Raw genomic sequence first — 21,881 nt, 5'->3', positions numbered from 1 at the left:
GGCATTTTCTCAATCAGCTTCATGAGGTTTCCACCTGGAATGGTTTTCAATTAACGTTTGTGCCTTGTCAAGAGTTAATTTCTGGAATTTGTTGCTATTTTAATGTGTTTGAGACCATCAGTTGTGTTGTGCAGAGGTAGAGTTGGTAAAATATAAAACATATTCTGGTTTGTTGAACACTTTTTTGTTCACTACATAATTCCATATGTTCCTTTATAGTTTGATTGTTTGCAGTATTAATCTACAATGTAGAAAATAAAAGTAATCAAGAAAAACATTATTGAAGGGAAGGTGTGTCCAAACTTTTGACTTGTACTGTATAAAGATAAATATATGTATGTGTGTGTGTATGTATATATATATATATAAATATATATATATATGTGTGTGTATAGATTTGTATTTGTGTATGATATTCACACTCTTACTGCATTATGTTGCACAATAATACTAGATCAGTATGATGTTCGGTTCTTGCACAACTGCTGTCACTTTCGCACACTCAGTTTACTTTAAATTACTTTTATTTTTAAATTATATTTAAGCTTTTTCTTAAATTTAAATTTTAAATTTCTGTATTCTTTTACACTTTAGATTGTAAACATTTCAATTTTTTTGTATAGTATATATTTTTGGCTACTTTGTTTACGTTTGTAACTAATGTGGCTGAGCAGTCACAAAAGCATTTTACTGCCAGTTGTACCGTGTATGACTCTGTATGTGACAAATAAACCTTGATTTGATTTGTATGTATATATGTAAGCAAATGGGTAGATCATTTGCACAATGGACTAAGGAATTACGCTGGAAACCTACCCTAAGTCTAAGTCATTTAAAACTGATTACTTGTGGGCTGCTACTATGTGTATTGTTGATGAATGATGGAGATGCTCAGATGATGCAATCCAAAAATAAAGCTTTATTAAAGTACGTCTCACAGCCTGAAATAAAAAATAAAAAATAAAAAAACACCTTTCCAGCTTTATTTACACGTTTTAACATTCAAGTAAAAAGTAAAAAGTAAAAGCAACAGTACTGGAGGTTAATACAAGAATGGAAAACTAGAATTACTGACTAATCACCTGATTTAAATCTTCATCCTTTGGATTTATCTCTACCAACTTTTTAACTAAGTACGTTTTGTTAACTGTCACTCATAATTCTACAACCAATGAAGAGAGTTTTTCGTTGCCAGCTCACCCGAATGACGCACATTGGACAAAAAATAAATAGCATATCTTGCTTTGGATCAGAGGAACAACTGAAATTCCACCCAAAATCTGAATTCGGAAGCTCTGATTGGTTTATACAGCTGATTTTCAAGGCCTGAACCACGACTGATTCACTGAAACACATGCGCACTGATCCACTGAGTTGTTTACGCACGACACCGCAATTAAATAGAGTTTTATTTAATCACATGACCTCAACACAAGTATCCCATATGTTACAACTGTTGTTATTGTGTTAAAAGAGTAAACACATGCTAACATCCTGTCATCAATATTCATTTGGCACAATCCAGATGCTGTTTCTCTCTAGTGTGAATGTGCTGGTGCCTTTTAAGACGACTCTGGAACATAAAACACTTCCCACACTGTGAGCAGCAGTATGTTTTTTCTCCAGTGTGAATGCGCTGGTGCACTTGAAAATAAGTAAGATGTTTAAAACTCTCTCCGCACTGCGAGCACTGATACAGCTTCTCTCTGGCGTGCATGCGCTGGTGCCTTTTAAAAGCACTCCCATCGCTGAAACACCTCCCGCACTGCGTGCAGAAAAACGGTTTCTCTCCAGTGTGAATGCGCTGGTGTATTTTAAGGTGATATTGTTGACTGAAACTCTTCCCACACTGTGAGCAGGAAAAGGATTTCTCTCCGGTGTGAATGAGCTGGTGCGTTTTAAGATGACACTGTCGATAGAAACATTTCTTACACTCCGAGCACTGATACGGCCTCTCTCCTGTGTGAATGCGCTGGTGAATTTTGAGATGAGAATCTCGAATAAAAGACTTGCCACACTGTGAGCAGCAATACGGTCTCTCTCCTGTGTGAATGCGCTGGTGAATCTTGAGATAAGAATCTCGAATAAAGGACTTTCCACACTGTAAGCAGCAATACGGTCTCTCTCCAGTGTGAATGCGCAGGTGAATGTTTAAAAAACTCTGTTTTAGGAAAGACTTCCCACACTGTAAGCAGCAGTACGGTTTCTCTCCGGTGTGAATGTGCTGGTGACATTTAAGCTGATAATAATGAATAAAACTCTTCCCACACTGTGAGCAGAAAAAGGATTTCTCTCCGGTGTGAATGCGCTGGTGGATTTTAAGACGACTATGTTGAATGAAACCCTTCCCACACTGAGAGCAAGAGAACAGTTTCTCTCCGGTGTGAATGAGCTGGTGTGTTTTAAGGTGACACTGTCGATAGAAGCATTTCTTACACTCCGAGCACTGGTACGGTTTCTCTCCGGTGTGAATGCGCTGGTGAATTTTGAGATGAGAATCTCGAATAAAAGACTTCCCACACTGTGAGCAGCAATACGGCCTCTCTCCTGTGTGAATGCGCAGGTGAAGTTTTAAAAGATTGTGTTTTTGGAAAGACTTTCCACACTGTGAGCAGCAGTACGGTTTGTATCCGGTGTGAATGTTCTGGTGGACTTTCAGATCACTCAGCCACCTGAAGCTCTGACCACAGTACGAGCAGTTGTGCTGTTGTTGATGAGAAGTGCTCATGCTGAGAGGATCAGAGGAGGTTTGAATAGTATCACTCGGATTTTTACTTTCATCCTCTTCAGATTTAATAAGCGTCTCGTTTTTGCCGCTGTGACAACTCTTCATGTGCTTGTAGAGATAAATCTGGGCCGAACAGGAAAATGGACACAAGTAGCAGCAGAAATCATCGTTCGTTACTGAAACAGAAAAAAGAAACTTTATGTAATATATAGAATAGGATGTCTTTATTGTCATTGTACCAGTACAACCAATATATGTATTAGTGCTGGGCGTAATCGCACTAGTCTGAGAGAGAGAGACCCCGTCCGGCTTAATCCCACCCCTATCTGAACAACATGTCAATCGTTGTTCATGTGGCCGCTCAGCCTCAGCCGGCAGGCATAGCCGAGATTGGATACAATGTATTCGAGATCCCAGCTCTGGTCCCAGCATGTGTTTTACCGCTGCACCACTTGAGCGGCTTAAAAGGTTCTTTTTTAGTTAACGCTCTTTCTTAAATGTGAGGTCTATCCAGACGAACTAAGGGAGTGTCTAAAAAGTGCATGAAACAGAAAACTGTTTAAAATGCATTAAATGTTGTAATAGTTCTACAGTGACATGTAGGATTCACTATACCTGTACTACAGAATAAAAGTCCTACACAGTAAAAAAAAAAAATGATATAAATATATTGTAAAAATTATAAATGTAAATTTTAGTATAATGAACGTATTGGGTACCTAGTGACAGAAAAGGGCCGTACAGTATGTCTACATTAATACATCATACAATGTAAAAAAATTGTGAAATGTAAATTTCACAAATGCAGTAACAAACCACTCACACAAGGACCTGATTTCTACAACAGGCCAATCGTCGTTCATGTGGCCGCTCAGCCTTAGCTGAGATTCGATACGATGTATTCAAAACTCCAGTTCTGGTTCCAGGATGTGTTTTTACCGCTGTGCCACCTGAGCGGCAAAGTAGCATTTTTCGACGTTATACCAACACTGAAGCAATGTTGTATGTAGTACAAGAGAGAAATACTTCAGTATAACGATTTCATTGGGAGAACTAAGGAAACTGTACAGTACTCACATAATAAAATGTGATGGTTTTTGGCATTAACGTTCTGTTTTTACTACTTTGCAGTTTGCACAATAAAAATTGTTCACTGTAGCAGAATGCATATTCATACCTTCATATATTGAGTCATTTTGTGGGGCCAAGCAAAACCTCCATTATATATAGACATGATGAAATGAAAATGATTTATATTCTATGTACTCTTGAAAAAAGAATGAGCCAAAGACCTGTATAAAATTTCAGTGGTAAAAGATACCGTGGTATACCATGAAACCGTCAGAATTCTAAAAAATACTGTTGTACAAGTGTTTGGCCATACCGCCTAGCCCTAATATTTATATATATATATATATATACATACAGTGTATCACAAAAGTGAGTACACCCCTCACATTTCTGCAAATATTTCATTGTATCTTTTCATGGGACAACACTATAGACATGAAACTTGGATATAACTTAGAGTAGTCAGTGTACAGCTTGTATAGCAGTGTAGATTTACTGTCTTCTGAAAATAACTCAACACACAGCCATTAATGTCTAAATAGCTGGCAACATAAGTGAGTACACCCCACAGTGAACATGTCCAAATTGTGCCCAAATGTGTCGTTGTCCCTCCCTGGTGTCATGTGTCAAGGTCCCAGGTGTAAATGGGGAGCAGGGCTGTTAAATTTGGTGTTTTGGGTACAATTCTCTCATACTGGCCACTGGATATTCAACATGGCACCTCATGGCAAAGAACTCTCTGAGGATGTGAGAAATAGAATTGTTGCTCTCCACAAAGATGGCCTGGGCTATAAGAAGATTGCTAACACCCTGAAACTGAGCTACAGCATGGTGGCCAAGGTCATACAGCGGTTTTCCAGAACAGGTTCCACTCGGAACAGGCTTCGCCAGGGTCGACCAAAGAAGTTGAGTCCACGTGTTCGGCGTCATATCCAGAGGTTGGCTTTAAAAAATAGACACATGAGTGCTGCCAGCATTGCTGCAGAGGTTAAAGACGTGGGAGGTCAGCCTGTCAGTGCTCAGACCATACGCCGCACACTGCATCAACTCGGTCTGCATGGTCGTCATCCCAGAAGGAAGCTGACGCACAAGAAAGCCCGCAAACAGTTTGCTGAAGACAAGCAGTCCAAGAACATGGATTACTGGAATGCCCTGTGGTCTGACGAGACCAAGATAAACTTGTTTGGCTCAGATGGTGTCCAGCATGTGTGGCGGCGCCCTGGTGAGAAGTACCAAGACAACTTTATCTTGCCTACAGTCAAGCATGGTGGTGGTAGCATCATGGTCCTGGGCTGCATGAGTGTTGCTGGCACTGGGGAGCTGCAGTTCATTGAGGGAAACATGAATTCCAACATGTACTGTGACATTCTGAAACAGAGCATGATCCCCTCCCTTCGAAAACTGGGCCTCATGGCAGTTTTCCAACAGGATAACGACCCCAAACACAACCTCCAAGATGACAACTGCCTTGCTGAGGAAGCTGAAGGTAAAGGTGATGGACTAAACCCAATTGAGCACATGTGGCGCATCCTCAAGTGGAAGGTGGAGGAGTTCAAGGTGTCTAACATCCACCAGCTCCGTGATGTCATCATGGAGGAGTGGAAGAGGATTCCAGTAGCAACCTGTGCAGCTCTGGTGAATTCCATGCCCAGGAGGGTTAAGGCAGTGCTGGATAATAATGGTGGTCACACAAAATATTGACACTTTGGGCACAATTTGGACATGTTCACTGTGGGGTGTACTCACTTATGTTGCCAGCTATTTAGACATTAATGGCTGTGTGTTGAGTTATTTTCAGAAGACAGTAAATCTACACTGCTATACAAGTTGTACACTGACTACTCTAAGTTATATCCAAGTTTTATTTCTATAGTGTTGTCCCATGAAAAGATATAATAAAATATTTGCAGAAATGTGAGGGGTGTACTCACTTTTGTGATACACTGTATATATATATACAGTGCTCAGCATAAATGAGTACACCCCAACAGATTTGTCAGAAAACCTTTAGTTTCTTTACAGAATCAACATTTTCTATGGGGTACTATACTACAAAATACTCCCACAAATGTGGGCCATTGATTGCAAACAAGATTTGTTCATTTGTACACACAAAAAAGTTATTTTCTCAACAAATTCATTCAAGACCATGTTGCAAAAATGAGTACACCCCAATGAAAGTCTTAGGAGTTTAGACTACAAAATTCTAATTAACATGAATTTAACCTACGTGAGTCTAATTATTCATTAAACAGGTGTCCAGCAGACAGTTGACAGTTAAAAGGGCGTTACTTAACAAAGAAAACCCCATCCCATTTCATGCTGTCAGCAGTGGCACCACATGGAAGAGAAATGTCACAAGACCTGAGAAAGAAAATTGTTTCTTTACACAAGAAAGGTGAAGGCTACAAGAAGATCGGCAAAGCTTTACTGATCAGTCAGAATACTGTAGCAAAAGTGATACAAAAATTTAACAAAGATGGAACTGCAACCATCTTACAGAGACGTCCAGGCCATCCACGGATGTTAACACCCAAACAGGAGCGTCTTCTGATGAGAAGTGTTGAAGAAAATCGGCATGCAAGTTCACTGCAGTTAGCTAAAGAGGTAAAAAGCCAAACTGGGGTGACTTTTTCCCGTGACACAGTACAGCGTACACTGCAGAAGAATGGCATGCATGGGTATCATCCACGAAGGAAGCCTCTCCTGAAGCCCATGCACAAAAAAGCCCGCCTAGAATTTGCCAGGGCCCATGCTGAAAAAGATGAAGACTACTGGGACTCTATACTCTGGAGTGATGAGACCAAGATAAATGTTTTTGGAACTGATGGCTTCCAAACTGTATGGCGTCGCAAAGGTGAGGAGTACAAAGAAGAATGCATGGTGCCTACAGTGAAACATGGTGGTGGCAGTGTCCTTATGTGGGGCTGCATGAGTGCTGCTGGTGTTGGGGAGCTGCATTTCATCGATGGTATCATGAATTCACAGATGTGCTGCTCTATATTGAAGGACAAGATGCTACCATCACTTCATGCCCTTGGTTGTCATGCACTTTTCCAACATGACAATGATCCAAAACACACATCTAAGGCCACTGTTGCATTTCTGAAGAAGAACAGGGTGTAAGTGAATCAGTATGTCTCCTGATCTGAACCCAATCAAACACCTATGGGGAATTCTGAAGACACAGGTTGAGCATCACTCTCCATCCAGCATCCAGGCTCTAAAAGAGGTCGTTCTTGAAGAATTGAAAAAGATAGACGTTGCAATTTGTCGCCAACTTGTTCATTCCATGATTAGAAGACTTAATGCTGTCCATAAAAATCATAGTGGTCATATAAAATACTAGATGTAGTACTTTTTGATGTGGGGTGTATTCATTTTTGCATCAACTCATTTGAGTAAAACTGAATATTTTGTAATCTAAGTTATATTATTAACCTTACTTTTATGTTATGGGTTAAAGAAATGTTCTATGAAACTCAGTCTTGTCAAAATTTAGAAAATTGTTCCTGCGTTCAGTGAGATGTTGATTAAAATCTTACTTTTCAAAGGGGGTGTACTCATTTATGCTGAGCACTGTATCTATATATATAATTATGAACAAACACTGTAAAATAAACATCAGACTTAGATCCCACGCCGAAGTCATGAAGAGATGCATCCTGAATTACCAATTTTCATTCACACTCTGATAACAATACTCTTTACTGATCATAAGAAGGGGATACAAAGTACAGAAAAATACAAAATAAAATAAATTCCTTATTACATGAAAGGTTTTACTTTGCCCCAATAAAATGTCTTACTGTCGTCGTCTTCAGGATCTTCTTCTTTTATAGTCTTTTCCATAAAACCTTCAGGCTGTTGGTCTACTGGGGCAGCGTGTCCCACCTCAGGGTTAAAGTGTTCCACAGAGTTTAATGTTCCTCCATCTGAAATGTGATTAATATTTGAAGTAAAAACAGAACAATTGGTATAAATTGGGGTTGTTGTGAATTTAGTTTTTCAACACAGATGAATACCAGTGACTGTTAGGACAGGGTGCCTAGAGAGGAGTTGTGGTATTGTACAAAGAAAATCAGGAGTGACAGTGAAGCATGTTTGTTTGTTTGGTTGTTTGTTTGTTTATTAAGATTTAATCGTCATGTTTTACACTTTGGTTACATTCATGACAGGAACGGTAGTTACTCATTACACAAGGTTCAAAAGTGGCACCATGTTTACTTACAGAGGTAACCTTCATCTTCATCTTCTTCCTTCTTTATGGTTATAATGTGTAAATCCACAGGAGCAACATTTCCAACATCTGCTGCTTCCATTATTAAAGATTCTAATAAAGAAATGAACCAGTAAATGATTATCAGAGATCAGATGAAATCAGAACTGTGAAATGAATCTGTAAACAAAGTTAAAAGAACATGATGTGTTTCTATCAGTTCCGAGTAACTGATTCACTTGGCTGGCTCGGTTTAAGTGAGTCGGTTCATCTGTACTGAATCATCTCTAATGCTAACAGCTAGCAGTTTGTGTGTGTAAATAAGAAGGGAGTTAAAGCTCCTCAAATCCTCACAGTGATATTTTATTATGAACTGTAGTTTTATGAATAATTAGAATGTAGTTAATAATGACAGAATGATAAATAAATGAATGTAAATGTTACTTACATATGAGTGAGTTTAGTACAAACAGATCAGCTGCTGAAGCTTCCTTTATTGTCGGGTTGTGAAGCAGCTGAGGAGCTGCATTAAATCCCCCTGCTGCACTGGAGGATGAAGCTGTACTGAAGCAAGATGCTTCAAACTTCTGTAAATTATTTAAGTAAATATTAAAGTAACTCATGAGCTATAAACTATAAAAACTAATCTTGACTTTGGGAAACACTATTGTTAACAATGTACTTATAGACCCCACAAAGTACATTTCTTTCTCATTACTATATAACCTGTTCTTAGTAATGTTGGAAGCAGGGGCGTAGAACCAAATTCTGGGCCCTATGCACAAGCAGTGTCCATGGGCCCCCCTCACCCCAGTCCAGACTCCTTCTAGACTCCTCAAGGGCCCTTCCCCGACTTGGGGCCCTGGTAACTCAGTCCCACTTTTCACCCCACTATGACGTCCCTGGTTGGAAGCACATAATTTCCTGTATATAACTGATTTATTATACATTAATTATAACTGTGGCCGTTACTTTTATCCATAGAGTGTGTATAGACATCCACTCCGAACTGTGCAGTGTACCATCAAAAACATGGACATTCCACAACCACCCCGTACTTCACATGTATAATTACTCTTGCATTTAGAACAATAAATAAGAAAAAACTAAACAACCTATTAGTGTGTGTTGTGTGTGGTTTCTTCTCCCGAGCTGCTCGTCAGGAGTTCATCCGTTATTCCTCTGCAAAAGAAACATGACACAGAAGTGAGTCCAGCTCCTGTGTGGTGGAGAATGCGGGCAATCAGTTTCAGGTAAATGAGTTTTCACTAACATTCATTTATCTGCTGGACTGCCTATTTTTGTCTTTTTGTTTTAGGACGCTGTTTGAGTTCTGCTGAGTTCTATTGTTTGCTGTCCCCTCACATTTCTGCAAATATTTCATTATATCTTTTCATGGGACAACACTATAGACATGAAACTTGGATATAAGTTAGAGTAGTCAGTGTACAGCTTGTATAGCAGTGTAGATTTACTGTCTTCTGAAAATAACTCAACACACAGCCATTAATGTCTAAATAGCTGCAACATAAGTGAGTACACCCCACAGTGAACATGTCCAAATTGTGCCCAAAGTGTCAATATTTTGTGTGACCACCATTATTATCCAGCACTGCCTTAACCCTCCTGGGCATGGAATTCACCAGAGCTGCACAGGTTGCTACTGGAATCCTCTTCCACTCCTCCATGATGACATCACGGAGCTGGTGGATGTTAGACACCTTGTGCTCCTCCACCTTCCACTTGAGGATGCGCCACAGGTGCTCAATTGGGTTTAGTCCATCACCTTTACCTTCAGCTTCCTCAGCAAGGCAGTTGTCATCTTGGAGGTTGTGTTTGGGGTCGTTATCCTGTTGGAAAACTGCCATGAGGCCCAGTTTTCGAAGGGAGGGGATCATGCTCTGTTTCAGAATGTCACAGTACATGTTGGAATTCATGTTTCCCTCAATGAACCGCAGCTCCCCAGTGCCAGCAACACTCATGCAGCCCAAGACCATGATGCTACCACCACCATGCTTGACTGTAGGCAAGATACAGTTGTCTTGGTACTTCTCACCAGGGTGCCGCCACACATGCTGGACACCATCTGAGCCAAACAAGTTTATCTTGGTCTCGTCAGACCACAGGGCATTCCAGTAATCCATGTTCTTGGACTGCTTGTCTTCAGCAAACTGTTTGCGGGCTTCCTTGTGCATCAGCTTCCTTCTGGGATGACGACCATGCAGACCGAGTTGATGCAGTGTGCACTGACAGGCTGACCTCCCATGTCTTCAACCTCTGCAGCAATGCTGGCAGCACTCATGTGTCTATTTTTTAAAGCCAACCTCTGGATATGACGCCGAACACGTGGACTCAACTTCTTTGGTCGACCCTGGCGAAGCCTGTTCCGAGTGGAACCTGTCCTGGAAAACCGCTGTATGACCTTGGCCACCATGCTGTAGCTCAGTTTCAGGGTGTTAGCAATCTTCTTATAGCCCAGGCCATCTTTGTGGAGAGCAACAATTCTATTTCTCACATCCTCAGAGAGTTCTTTGCCATGAGGTGCCAGGTTGAATATCCAGTGGCCAGTATGAGAGAATTGTACCCAAAACACCAAATTTAACAGCCCTGCTCCCCATTTACACCTGGGACCTTGACACATGACACCAGGGAGGGACAACGACACATTTGGGCACAATTTGGACATGTTCACTGTGGGGTGTACTCACTTATGTTGCAGCAATTTAGACATTAATGGCTGTGTGTTGAGTTATTTTCAGAAGACAGTAAATCTACACTGCTATACAAGCTGTACACTGACTACTCTAAGTTACATCCAAGGTTCATGTCTATAGTGTTGTCCCATGAAAAGATATAATGAAATATTTGCAGAAATGTGAGGGGTGTACTCACTTTTGTGATACACTGTATATATATATATATATTTTGTTTGTTTGTTTATTAGGATTTTAACGTCATGTTTTACACTTTTTGGTTACATTTATGACAGGAAACAGTAGTTTATCTCACACAACGTTCTTCAGTTCACAAGGTTATATCGAACAGAGTCATGGACAATTTAGTATCACCTCACTTGCATGCTTTTTGGACTGTGGGAGGAAACCGGAGCACCCGGAGGAAACCCACGCAGGCACGGAGCACGCAGTGCTACCCACTTAGCCACCGTGCCGCCCATATATATACAGTATATATATATATGTGTGTGTGTGTGTGTATAGATTTGTATTTGTGTATGATATTCACACTCTTACTGCATTATGTTGCACAATAATACTAGATCAGTATGATGTTCGGTTCTCGCACAACTGCTGTCACTTTCGCACACTCGGTTTACTTTAAATTACTTTTATTTTTAAATGATATTTAAGCTTTTTCTTAAATTTAAATTTTAAATTTCTGTATTCTTTTACACTTTAGATTGTAAACATTTCTATTTTTTTGTATAGTATATATTTTTGTCTACTTTGTTTACGTTTGTAACTAATGTGGCTGAGCAGTCACAAAAGCATTTTACTGCCAGTTGTACCGTGTATGACTCTGTATGTGACAAATAAACCTTGATTTGATTTGTATGTATACAGTGTATCACAAAAGTGAGTACACCCCTCACATTTCTGCAGATATTTAAGTATATCTTTTCATGGGACAACACTGACAAAATGACACTTTGACACAATGAAAAGTAGTCTGTGTGCAGCTTATATAACAGTGTAAATTTATTCTTCCCTCAAAATAACTCAATATACAGCCATTAATGTCTAAACCACCGGCAACAAAAGTGAGTACACCCCTAAGAGACTATACCCCTAAATGTCCAAATTAAGCACTGCTTGTCATTTTCCCTCCAAAATGTCATGTGATTTGTTAGTGTTACTAGGTCTCAGGTGTGCATAGGGAGCAGGTGTGTTCAATTGAGTAGTACAGCTCTCACACTCTCTCATACTGGTCACTGAAAGTTCCAACATGGCACCTCATGGCAAAGAACTCTCTGAGGATCTTAAAAGACGAATTGATGCGCTACATGAAGATGGCCAAGGCTACAAGAAGATTGCCAACACCCTGAAACTGAGCTGCAGCACAGTGGCCAAGATCATCCAGCATTTTAAAAGAGCAGGGTCCACTCAGAACAGACCTCGCGTTGGTCGTCCAAAGAAGCTGAGTGCACGTGCTCAGCGTCACATCCAACTGCTGTCTTTGAAAGATAGGCGCAGGAGTGCTGTCAGCATTGCTGCAGAGATTGAAAAGGTGGGGGGTCAGCCTGTCATTGCTCAGACCATACGCCGCACACTACATCAAATTGGTCTGCATGGCTGTCACCCCAGAAGGAAGCCTCTTCTGAAGTCTCTACACAAGAAAGCCCGCAAACAGTTTGCTGAAGACATGTCAACAAAGGACATGGATTACTGGAACCATGTCCTATGGTCTGATGAGACCAAGATTAATTTGTTTGGTTCAGATGGTCTCAAGCATGTGTGGTGGCAATCAGGTGAGGAGTACAAAGATAAGTGTGTCATGCCTACAGTCAAGCATGGTGGTGGGAATGCCATGGTCTGGGGCTGCATGAGTGCAGCAGGTGTTGGGGAGTTACATTTCATTGAGGGACACATGAACTCCAATATGTACTGTGAAATACTGAAGCAGAGCATGATCCCCTCCCTCCGGAAACTGGGTTGCAGGGCAGTGTTCCAGCATGATAATGACCCCAAACACACCTCTAAGACGACCACTGCTTTATTGAAGAGGCTGAGGGTAAAGGTGATGGACTGGCCAAGTATGTCTCCAGACCTAAACCCAATAGAACATCTTTGGGGCATCCTCAAGCGGAAGGTGGAGGAGTGCAAAGTCTCGAATATCCGCCAGCTCCGTGATGTCGTCATGGAGGAGTGGAAAAGCATTCCAGTGGCAACCTGTGAAGCTCTGGTAAACTCCATGCCCAGGAGAGTTAAGGCAGTTCTGGGAAATAATGGTGGCCACACAAAATATTGACACTTCAGGAACTTTCACTAAGGGGTGTACTCACTTTTGTTGCCGGTGGTTTAGACATTAATGGCTGTATATTGAGTTATTTTGAGGGAAGAATACATTTACACTGTTATATAAGCTGCACACAGACTACTTTTCATTGTGTCAAAGTGTCATTTTGTCAGTGTTGTCCCATGAAAAGATATACTTAAATATCTGCAGAAATGTGAGGGGTGTACTCACTTTTGTGATACACTGTATATGCTTTATTACGTCTCACAGCCTGAAATCAAACCAAATAAAAAAAAAAAAAAAAAACACCTTTCCAGCTTTATTTACACATTTTAACTTACAACATTCAAGTAAAAAGTAAAAGCAAAAGTGTTGGAGGTTAATACAAGAATGGAAAACTAGAATTACTGACTAATCACCTGATTTAAATCTTCATCCTTTGGATTTATCTCTACCAACTTTTTAACTAAGTACATTTTGTTAACTGTCACTAATAATTCTACAACCAATGAAGAGAGTTTTTCGTTGCCAGCTCACCCGAATGACACACATTGGACAAAAAATAAATAGCAAATCTTGCTTTGGATCAGAGGAACAACTGAAATTCCACCCAAAATCTGAATTTGGAAGCTCTGATTGGTTTATACAGCTGATTTTCAAGGCCTGAACCACGACTGATTCACTGAAACACATGCGCACTGATCCACTGAGTTGTTTACGCACGACACCGCAATTAAATAGAGTTTACTGCAAAAATGTGTGTGTACATTCCACATGACCTCAACACAAGTATCCTATATGTTACAAGTGTTGTTATTTTGTTAAAAGAGTAAACAGATGCTAACGTGATCAATATTCATTTGGCACAATCCAGATGCTGTTTCTCTCTAGTGTGAATGTGCTGGTGCCTTTTAAGACGACTCTGGTACATAAAACACCTCCCACACTGTGAGCAGCAATATGTTTTTTCTCCGGTGTGAATGCGCTGGTGCACTTGAAAGTAAGTAAGATGTTTAAAAGTCTCCCCGCACTGCGAGCACTGATACAGCTTCTCTCTGGTGTGCATGCGCTGGTGCCTTTTAAAAGCACTCCCATCGCTAAAACACCTCCCGCACTGCGTGCAGAAAAACGGTTTCTCTCCAGTGTGAATGCGCTGGTGAACTTTAAGGCAATTAGGCTGATTAAAACTCTTTCCACACACTGAGCAGAAAAACGGTTTCTCTCCGGTGTGAATGCGCTCGTGAAGTTTAAGATGATATTGCTGATTAAAACTCTTTCCACACTGTGTGCATGAAAACGGTTTCTCTCCGGTGTGAGTGCGCTGGTGTATTTTAAGGCGATTATGTCGATTGAAACCCTTCCCACATAGTGAGCAGGAAAACGGTTTCTCTTCGGTGTGAGTGAGCTGGTGCGTTTTAAGATGACACATTCGAGAGAAACATTTCTTGCACTCCGAGCACTGATACGGTCTCTCTCCCGTGTGAATGCGCTGGTGTTTTTTCAGTTGACACTGTTGCATAAATGCTTTACCACACTCTGTACAGCAATACGGTCTCTCTCCAGTGTGAATGAGTTGGTGTGATTTTAGTTGACATTGTTGAGCAAACGTTTTCCCACACTCTGTACAGCAATAAGGTTTTTCTCCAGTGTGAATGCGCTGGTGATTTCTGAGATGAGTGTGATGATTGAAACACTTTCCACACTGTGAGCAGCAATACGGTTTCTCTCCAGTGTGAATGTACTGGTGAAGTTTGAGATGATCTGGTTTATTAAAGGACTTTCCACACTGTGAGCAGCAGTACGGTCTTTCTCCGGTGTGAATGCGCTGGTGGATTTTGAGCGCACTCTGCCACCTAAAGCTCCTTCCACAATCTGAGCAGTTAAATTCTTTCTGCTTGTGTTGATGAGAAGTGCTCATGCTGAGAGGATCAGAGGAGGTTTGCTGATCACTGGGATTTTTACCTTCATCCTCTTCAGATTTAATAAGCGTCTCGTTTTTGCCGTTGTGACAACTCTTCATGTGCTTGTAGAGATAAATCTGGGCCGAACAGGAAAATGGACACAAGTAGCAGCAGAAGTCGTCGTCCAGTTCTGAAATAGAAAAAAGAAACTTTATGTAAGCAGGGATACAAAGTACAGAAAAATAAAATATATTTCTTATTACATGAAAGGTTTTACTTTGCCCCAATAAAATGTCTTACTGTCATCATCGTCTTCAGGATCTTCTTCTTTTATAATCTTTCTAATAAAACCTTCAGGCTGTTGGTCCACTGGAGCAGCGTGTCCCCCCTCAGGGTTACAGTGTTCCCCAGAGTTGAATGTTCCTCCATCTGAAATGTTATTAATATGTAAAGTAAACACAGAACAATTGGAGTAAATTGGGGTTGTTGTGAATTTACAGTAGCTGTTTCATCCATTAACCCCAGTACTTTATTAAGGTCACTAGGGTGATCATGGACTAAACTCATTCCTAATTTATATTTCATTGCTTGATTCATATAAATTATACAGCAGAATCAATTATCTATTTACAACCTTAAATTCCATAAACATTGGGACAATAAGTTCAAACCCCATTTCCAAGAAGGTTGGGACAATTTGAAAAAAGAAGAATCTGTGATTAGAGTTGGGGTTTCGAATACATCGTATCGAATCTCGGCTCTGCCTTTCCGACTGGGCTGGGCGGCTGCATGAACAACGATTGGCTGTCGTTCAGGGTTAGAGGGTAAGAAAGTCGGATCATAGGCCCCTGCTGGCTGACTGATGGCGCCTGCGCAGGGCTGAGGAATGATGCTGATGGGGGCGTGGCCCTCCGTACACAGTGCCCGTCAAGTGTATGAACTCGACTCGTGCAGGTGAAAAACGCAGTCTGTACTGACTGTACGTGCCGGAGGGGGCGTGTGTCAGTTGAGAGGCGTCCTCAGTCAGCGGTGAAGGGTCGAATCAGTATAGAGGACGCAATCAGGGTAATTGGACACGACTAGATCATGGGAGAAAAATTGGGGGAAAAATAGAAAAAAAAAATCTGTATTTAACTTACAAAACTAGAAATATCTGCACACAAAAAGAGATAAAAAATATTTAAATCTTAGCAGCACTATCGGAGGGAAGAAGGTCAACAGGGTAAGTGAGGGCAACTATAAAGAGAATAAACATGACATAACAGTGGATATGGTTTCATGCCAGCAAAGCACATCAATTCTTCATTCATTGCCCAGGGGCCCAGACTATCCTTAATCCGTCCTTGGGTGGGATGGGTCGTGTGGTGATCGTGTCTGCAGTGGATGTTCTGGCGATCAGATCTGCTCGTTCGTTTAAGCACATCACAAAAGCTTTGAGAGAGCCAGTGGAGAAGTATAGGTGAGGACGTAAGAAAGATAAAGTGAGAGTGATGCTGCATCAAGGATCTAAAGCACCATGTATACTCACAGAGGTAACCTTCATCTTCATCTTCTTCCTTTTTTATTACAATCTGTAAATCCACAGGAGCAACATTTCCAACATCTGCTGCTTCCATTATTAAAGATTCTAATAAAGAAATGAATCTGTAAATGAATCAGAAATCAGATCACACTGAACAATACAGAATGAATGTAGCGCTGCATCCTTTATAAACGCTTTAAATGTATTAATTACATTTCATTCCACACAGCAGCACATGTTTACAATCTGATCACGATTCAAATCACATCAATAAAGACCAAAAACACTAAATCTACTAAATCAAAAGGATTTACTTTAATTACTGTTGGATCACAGTGATGGTGATCTACTAAATCAGATCGATTTATTTTAATCACTGTGCTGGGGTGGCAGCATTAAAAAGAGAGACGAAGAACGACTGGACAAACTGATTAGGCGAGCTGGTGCAGTGGTTGGCATTGAACTGGAACCACTGGTAACAGTGGCAGAAAGGAGGACACTGTGTAAACTCTATTACGTCATGGACAATGTCAGTCACCCACTGAGCACAGTGATCATTAAACAGAGGAGCATGTTTAGTGACCGGCTGCTGTCACAGAGCTGCTCCACGGACAGGATTAGAAGGTCTTTCGTAACCCAGAGCCATCAGGCTCTACAAGTCCACCAGGCAGGGACGGCTGGCTGTAGCTATAGACTGAGGGTCCTAATGTAGCCATGTGTGTGCATACTTGTATTCTGTTTGCTTTTGTTTTGTACTGTTAATTATTTGCTGTATTATGCTACTGGGGCTTTAATTTCCTTCGGGATCAATAAAGTATCCATCCATCCATCACTGGATTGTTCATCTGTACATCCTGCATATTCACTAACACATTTTACATCATCCTCTGGTGCTTTACATTATCAAACTGATGTCAAGTGGAAATGATCCTGATAAACACAAGACATGGAGTCCAGATCAGATTTGAGTCTTTATTTAAATATCCAGTCTGTTATTATTACAGATTTGTACAGATCTGCTTCCTTTACATCAGCGACTGTTTATAAAGGTATATTAACTATAAAAATTAATCTGTAAACAAAGCTAAAAGAACATGATGTGTTTCTATAACTGATTCGCATTGTTGAATCGGTTTAAGTGAGTCGGTTCATCTGTACTGAATCATGTCTGATGCTAACAGTTAGCGGAGCAGCTAGCAGTTTGTGTGTGTAAATAAGAAGGGAGTTAAAGCTCCTCAAATCCTCACAGTGATATTTTATTATGAACTGTAGTTTTATTAATAATTAGAATGTAGTTAATAATGACAGAATGATAAATAAATGAATGTAAATGTTACTTACATATGAGTGAGTTTAGTACAAACAGATCAGCTGCTGAAGCTTCCTTGTTCTGTGCTTTATTGTCGGATTGTGGAGCAGCTGAGGAGCTGCATTAAATCCCCCTGCTGCACTGGAGGATGAAGCAGGGTTGAAGCAAGATGCTTCAAACTTCTGTACATTATTTAAGTAAATATTAAAGTAACTCATGAGCGAATTCAAGTCACGTTTTAAACTTTATAGTTTAGTTTATAAAAATGAATCAGGATCAGTGGAAGTTTGTAAGTTTGCTGCTTTAATTACCGACAGTCATTTTAAAACAATATTGATCACCCACTTACCTCTAAGCTGTAGCTTAGTGGTTAAGGTACTGGACCAGTGATCAGAGCGTCGCTGGTTCAAGCCCCACCACTGCCAGGTTGCTGTTGTTGGATCCTTGAGCAAGGCCCTTAACCCTCAATTGCTCAGACTGTATACTATATATATATAAAACACTAAAACTCAGCAGAACTTAAACAGCGTCCTAAAACAAAAATACAAAAATAGGCAGTCCAGCAGATAAATGAATATATATATATACACAGTGGGGCCAAAAAGTATTTAGTCAGCCACTGATTGTGCAAGTTCTCCTACTTAGAAAGATGAGAGAGGTCTGTAATTTTCATCATAAGTACACTTCAACTATGAGAGACAAAATGAGAAAAAAAAATCCAGGAAATCACATAAGAAAGAATTTATTTGTAAATTATGGTGGAAAATAAGTATTTGGTCACCCACAAACAAGCAAGATTTCTGGCTCTCACAGACCTGTAACTTCTTCTTTAAGAAGCTCTTCTGTCCTCCACTCGTTACCTGTATTAATGGCACCTGTTTGACCTCGTTATCTGTATAAAAGACACCTGTCCACAGCCTCAAACAGTCAGACTCCAAACTCAACCATGGCCAAGACCAAAGAGCTGTCGAAGGACACCAGGAAGAAAATTGTAGACCTGCACCAGGCTGGGAAGAGTGAATCTACAATAGGCAAGCAGGTTGGTGTGAATAAATCAACTGTGGGAGCAATTGTAAGAAAATGGAAGACATACAAGACCATTGATAATCTCCCTCGATCTGGGGCCCCACGCAAGATCTCATCTCGTGGGGTCAAAATGATCATGAGAACGGTGAGCAAAAATCCCAGAACTACACAGAGGGACCTGATGAATGACCTGCAGAGAGCTGGGACCAAAGTAACAAAGGTTACCATCAGTAACACACTATGCCGAGAGGGACTCAAATCCTGCAGTGCCAGGCGTGTCCCCCTGCTTAAGCCAGTACATGTCCAGGCCCGTCTGAAGTTTGCCAGAGAGCATATGGATGATCCAGAAGAGGATTGGGAGAATATCATGTGGTCAGATGAAACCAAAATGGAACTTTTTGGTAAAAACTCAACTCGTCGTGTTTGGAGGAAGAAGAATGCTGAGTTGCACCATACCTACTGTGAAGCATGGGGGTGGAAACATCATGCTTTGGGGCTGTTTCTCTGCAAAGGGGACAGGACGACTGATCCGTGTTAAGGGAAGAATGAACGGGGCCATGTATCGTGAGATTTTAAGCCAAAACCTCCTTCCATCAGTGAGAGCACTGAAGATGGATCGTGGCTGGGTCTTCCAGCATGACAATGATCCCAAACACACCGCTCGGGCAACGAAGGAGTGGCTCCGTAAAAAGCATTTCAAGGTCCTGGAGTGGCCTAGCCAGTCTCCAGACCTCAACCCCATAGAAAATTTGTGGAGGGAGTTGAAAGTCCGTGTTGCCCAGCGACAGCCCCAAAACATCACTGCTCTAGAGGAGATCTGCATGGAGGAATGGGCCAAAATACCAGCTACAGTGTGTGCAAACCTGGTGAAGACTTACAGGAAACGTTTGACCTCTGTCATTGCCAACAAAGGTTATGTTACAAAGTATTGAGTTGAACTTTTGTTATTGACCAAATACTTATTTTCCACCATAATCCATCTGTTTCTCTGCATGCTTTGTTAGCCCCCTTTCATGCTGTTCTTCAATGGTCAGGACCCCCACAGGACCACCACAGAGCAGGTATTATTTAGGTGGTGGATCATTCTCAGCACTGCAGTGACACTGACATGGTGGTGGTGTGTTAGTGTGTGTTGTGCTGGTATGAGTGGATCAGACACAGCAGCACTGCTTAAGTTTTTAAATACCGTGTCCACTCACTGTCCACTCTATTAGACACTCCTACCTAGTTGGTCCACCTTGTAGATGTAAAGTCAGAGACGATCGCTCATCTATTGCTGCTGTTTGAGTCGATCATCTTCTAGACCTTCATCAGTGGTCACAGGATGCTGCCCACGGGGCGCTGTCGGCTGGATATTTTTGGTTGGTGGACTATTCTCAGTCCAGCAGTGACAGTAAGGTGTTTAAAAACTTATATAAACCCAGTATATTTCATGTTTTGTCTGGTCAACTTCATTTCAACTCTTAACATACATACACATTCATTTTAGGCCTTCAACACATTCCAAAAAAGTTGGAACAGAGCAATTTAGGGCTAGTAATCAGGTAAAAAAAACTAAATAATTACATGATTTCAAACAGGTAATGTCAACAGCTGATTATAATCATAATGTGGCACAAATCACGTTCAGATAAAGGAATAAAATGTATTTTGTTCTATAAATTCTTATGTTGTAAAGACCTGGTTTTTCTGTAGGTGGAAGGTTGGCTCCGTTGTTAAGGTGGTTTAAAAAGCGCTATATAAATAAAGTTGACTTGACTTTACAGGCTTAAAACAACGATCTTCATAGTTTTCAAAATTCTGACCGCTTCCGTTTTTATTAACAGCATTTACTTTTACTTCTACTTTTAATACTTAAGTACGTTTAATATCAGAAAATTACTTTTGATACTTAAGTACATTAAAAATCAAATACTTTTAGACTTTTACTCAAGTAATATTTTAAAAGATGACTTTTACTTCTATCAAAGTAAATTTCTGATAAGATAAGATAAGATAATCCTTTATTAGTCCCACAATGGGGAAATTTACATCGTTAGACAAGAAATGGTAACACATTGGGAGAGTAGGAGATAAAAAAACCCAGCAACCAGATTGTGCTCCCTGAGGAGCACAATATGGTAACACGAAAAAAAGCCCCTAACAGCACACAAGCACATGTAAACATAAGAACATAACATAGTCACACAACGAGTCACGGGTTAGGGATGTGGGGATAGGAAAAGTAACCAACTACGACAAGCAGCCATCCAGCGATTCGCAGCCATATGCCGGCGCGCGCTGCAGCTCGTCCTGCCGTATTGGTGGGATTAAGCTAAGAGTGGAGACGTTGGTTGGGATTAGGAAACAGTCTGTCGGTCCTCCATTCCTGCAGCAAGAAAAAGTCTGTACAAAGTTCGCGATAACATGGCTGTTTCCAGCTCTTACTGCCCAGAATGAAAAAAGTCAGTGAAGGGGGGAAGGGGTAGGTACGTTGCAGCAGATCCTCTGGGGGAATTTACTTATCAGCAAGGCCGTTGCTGATAACAGGGGAGCCAAGAGCAGAAATGACTTCTTGTTTTGTCTGAGCACTAATAAGAATTTAAACTCTCAGAATTAATGCGTCTCTATTCATCTCATTTCGCAAAGCCGTTAGTTTCTCCAAGATGGAATCCATATGCGATTTATACTCACAGTCTGAGTTCCAACGGCTCTGCCCACCATATCAATCAAATTGGGCAGTTTCTGGGGACCTTTGACAACTGACCCAACTCTTTTAATTTCCCGATACAGCAGGGCAAAGCCTAATCCAATCAGCAAAAACCCCACAATCAAAGTTCCGAATAGATAAACATCCTCTACGTACTCCAACGAAAGAGGTGCCAGGCACACGACCCTCCACTTCTCCCACGAGTCCATCGCGTATCCTGCCATCTGCATTCCGTCAGGGCATGTGGGTTACCCTGAACCTGAACTTCTCGATGAGAAGATGGTGTTAATAGCATTCAGAGACCATTTAACTAATTCCATAATTTGTTCTTTGAGGAACTGTGCTAAGAAAATCTCTGTAGAGTAGACGAGACAATACGATACAGGAGAAGCCAAGCAGTGAAGATAAGGGAAGAGGAGGGAAAAGTGCATCCGTCTTCCAT

At 40.9% G+C, this 21,881-nt stretch overlaps 2 protein-coding genes across 2 annotated transcripts; both read right to left on the bottom strand.

Annotated features, from left to right (window-relative positions):
* Window positions 1-974: 974 nt before the first annotated feature.
* On the bottom strand, window positions 975-8,121 carry LOC134302625 (zinc finger protein OZF-like). Its single transcript, XM_062987793.1, has 2 exons — window positions 8,031-8,121; window positions 975-2,904 (listed from the first exon to the last, which is right to left on the bottom strand). The coding sequence occupies exons 1-2, from the start codon at window positions 8,119-8,121 to the stop codon at window positions 1,508-1,510; spliced, it is 1,488 nt and encodes a 495-aa protein (XP_062843863.1). The 3' UTR covers window positions 975-1,507.
* A 5,248-nt stretch (window positions 8,122-13,369) lies between these two features.
* On the bottom strand, window positions 13,370-16,517 carry LOC134335660 (zinc finger protein 501-like). Its single transcript, XM_063018244.1, has 3 exons — window positions 16,422-16,517; window positions 15,194-15,322; window positions 13,370-15,083 (listed from the first exon to the last, which is right to left on the bottom strand). The coding sequence occupies exons 1-3, from the start codon at window positions 16,507-16,509 to the stop codon at window positions 13,849-13,851; spliced, it is 1,452 nt and encodes a 483-aa protein (XP_062874314.1). The 5' UTR covers window positions 16,510-16,517; the 3' UTR covers window positions 13,370-13,848.
* Window positions 16,518-21,881: the final 5,364 nt, after the last annotated feature.

The sequence above is a fragment of the Trichomycterus rosablanca genome, chromosome 2, assembly GCF_030014385.1.
Source record: "Trichomycterus rosablanca isolate fTriRos1 chromosome 2, fTriRos1.hap1, whole genome shotgun sequence".
In the NCBI taxonomy this organism is placed as follows: domain Eukaryota; kingdom Metazoa; phylum Chordata; class Actinopteri; order Siluriformes; family Trichomycteridae; genus Trichomycterus; species Trichomycterus rosablanca.
This window is presented reverse-complemented; position numbering and strand designations above follow the sequence as displayed.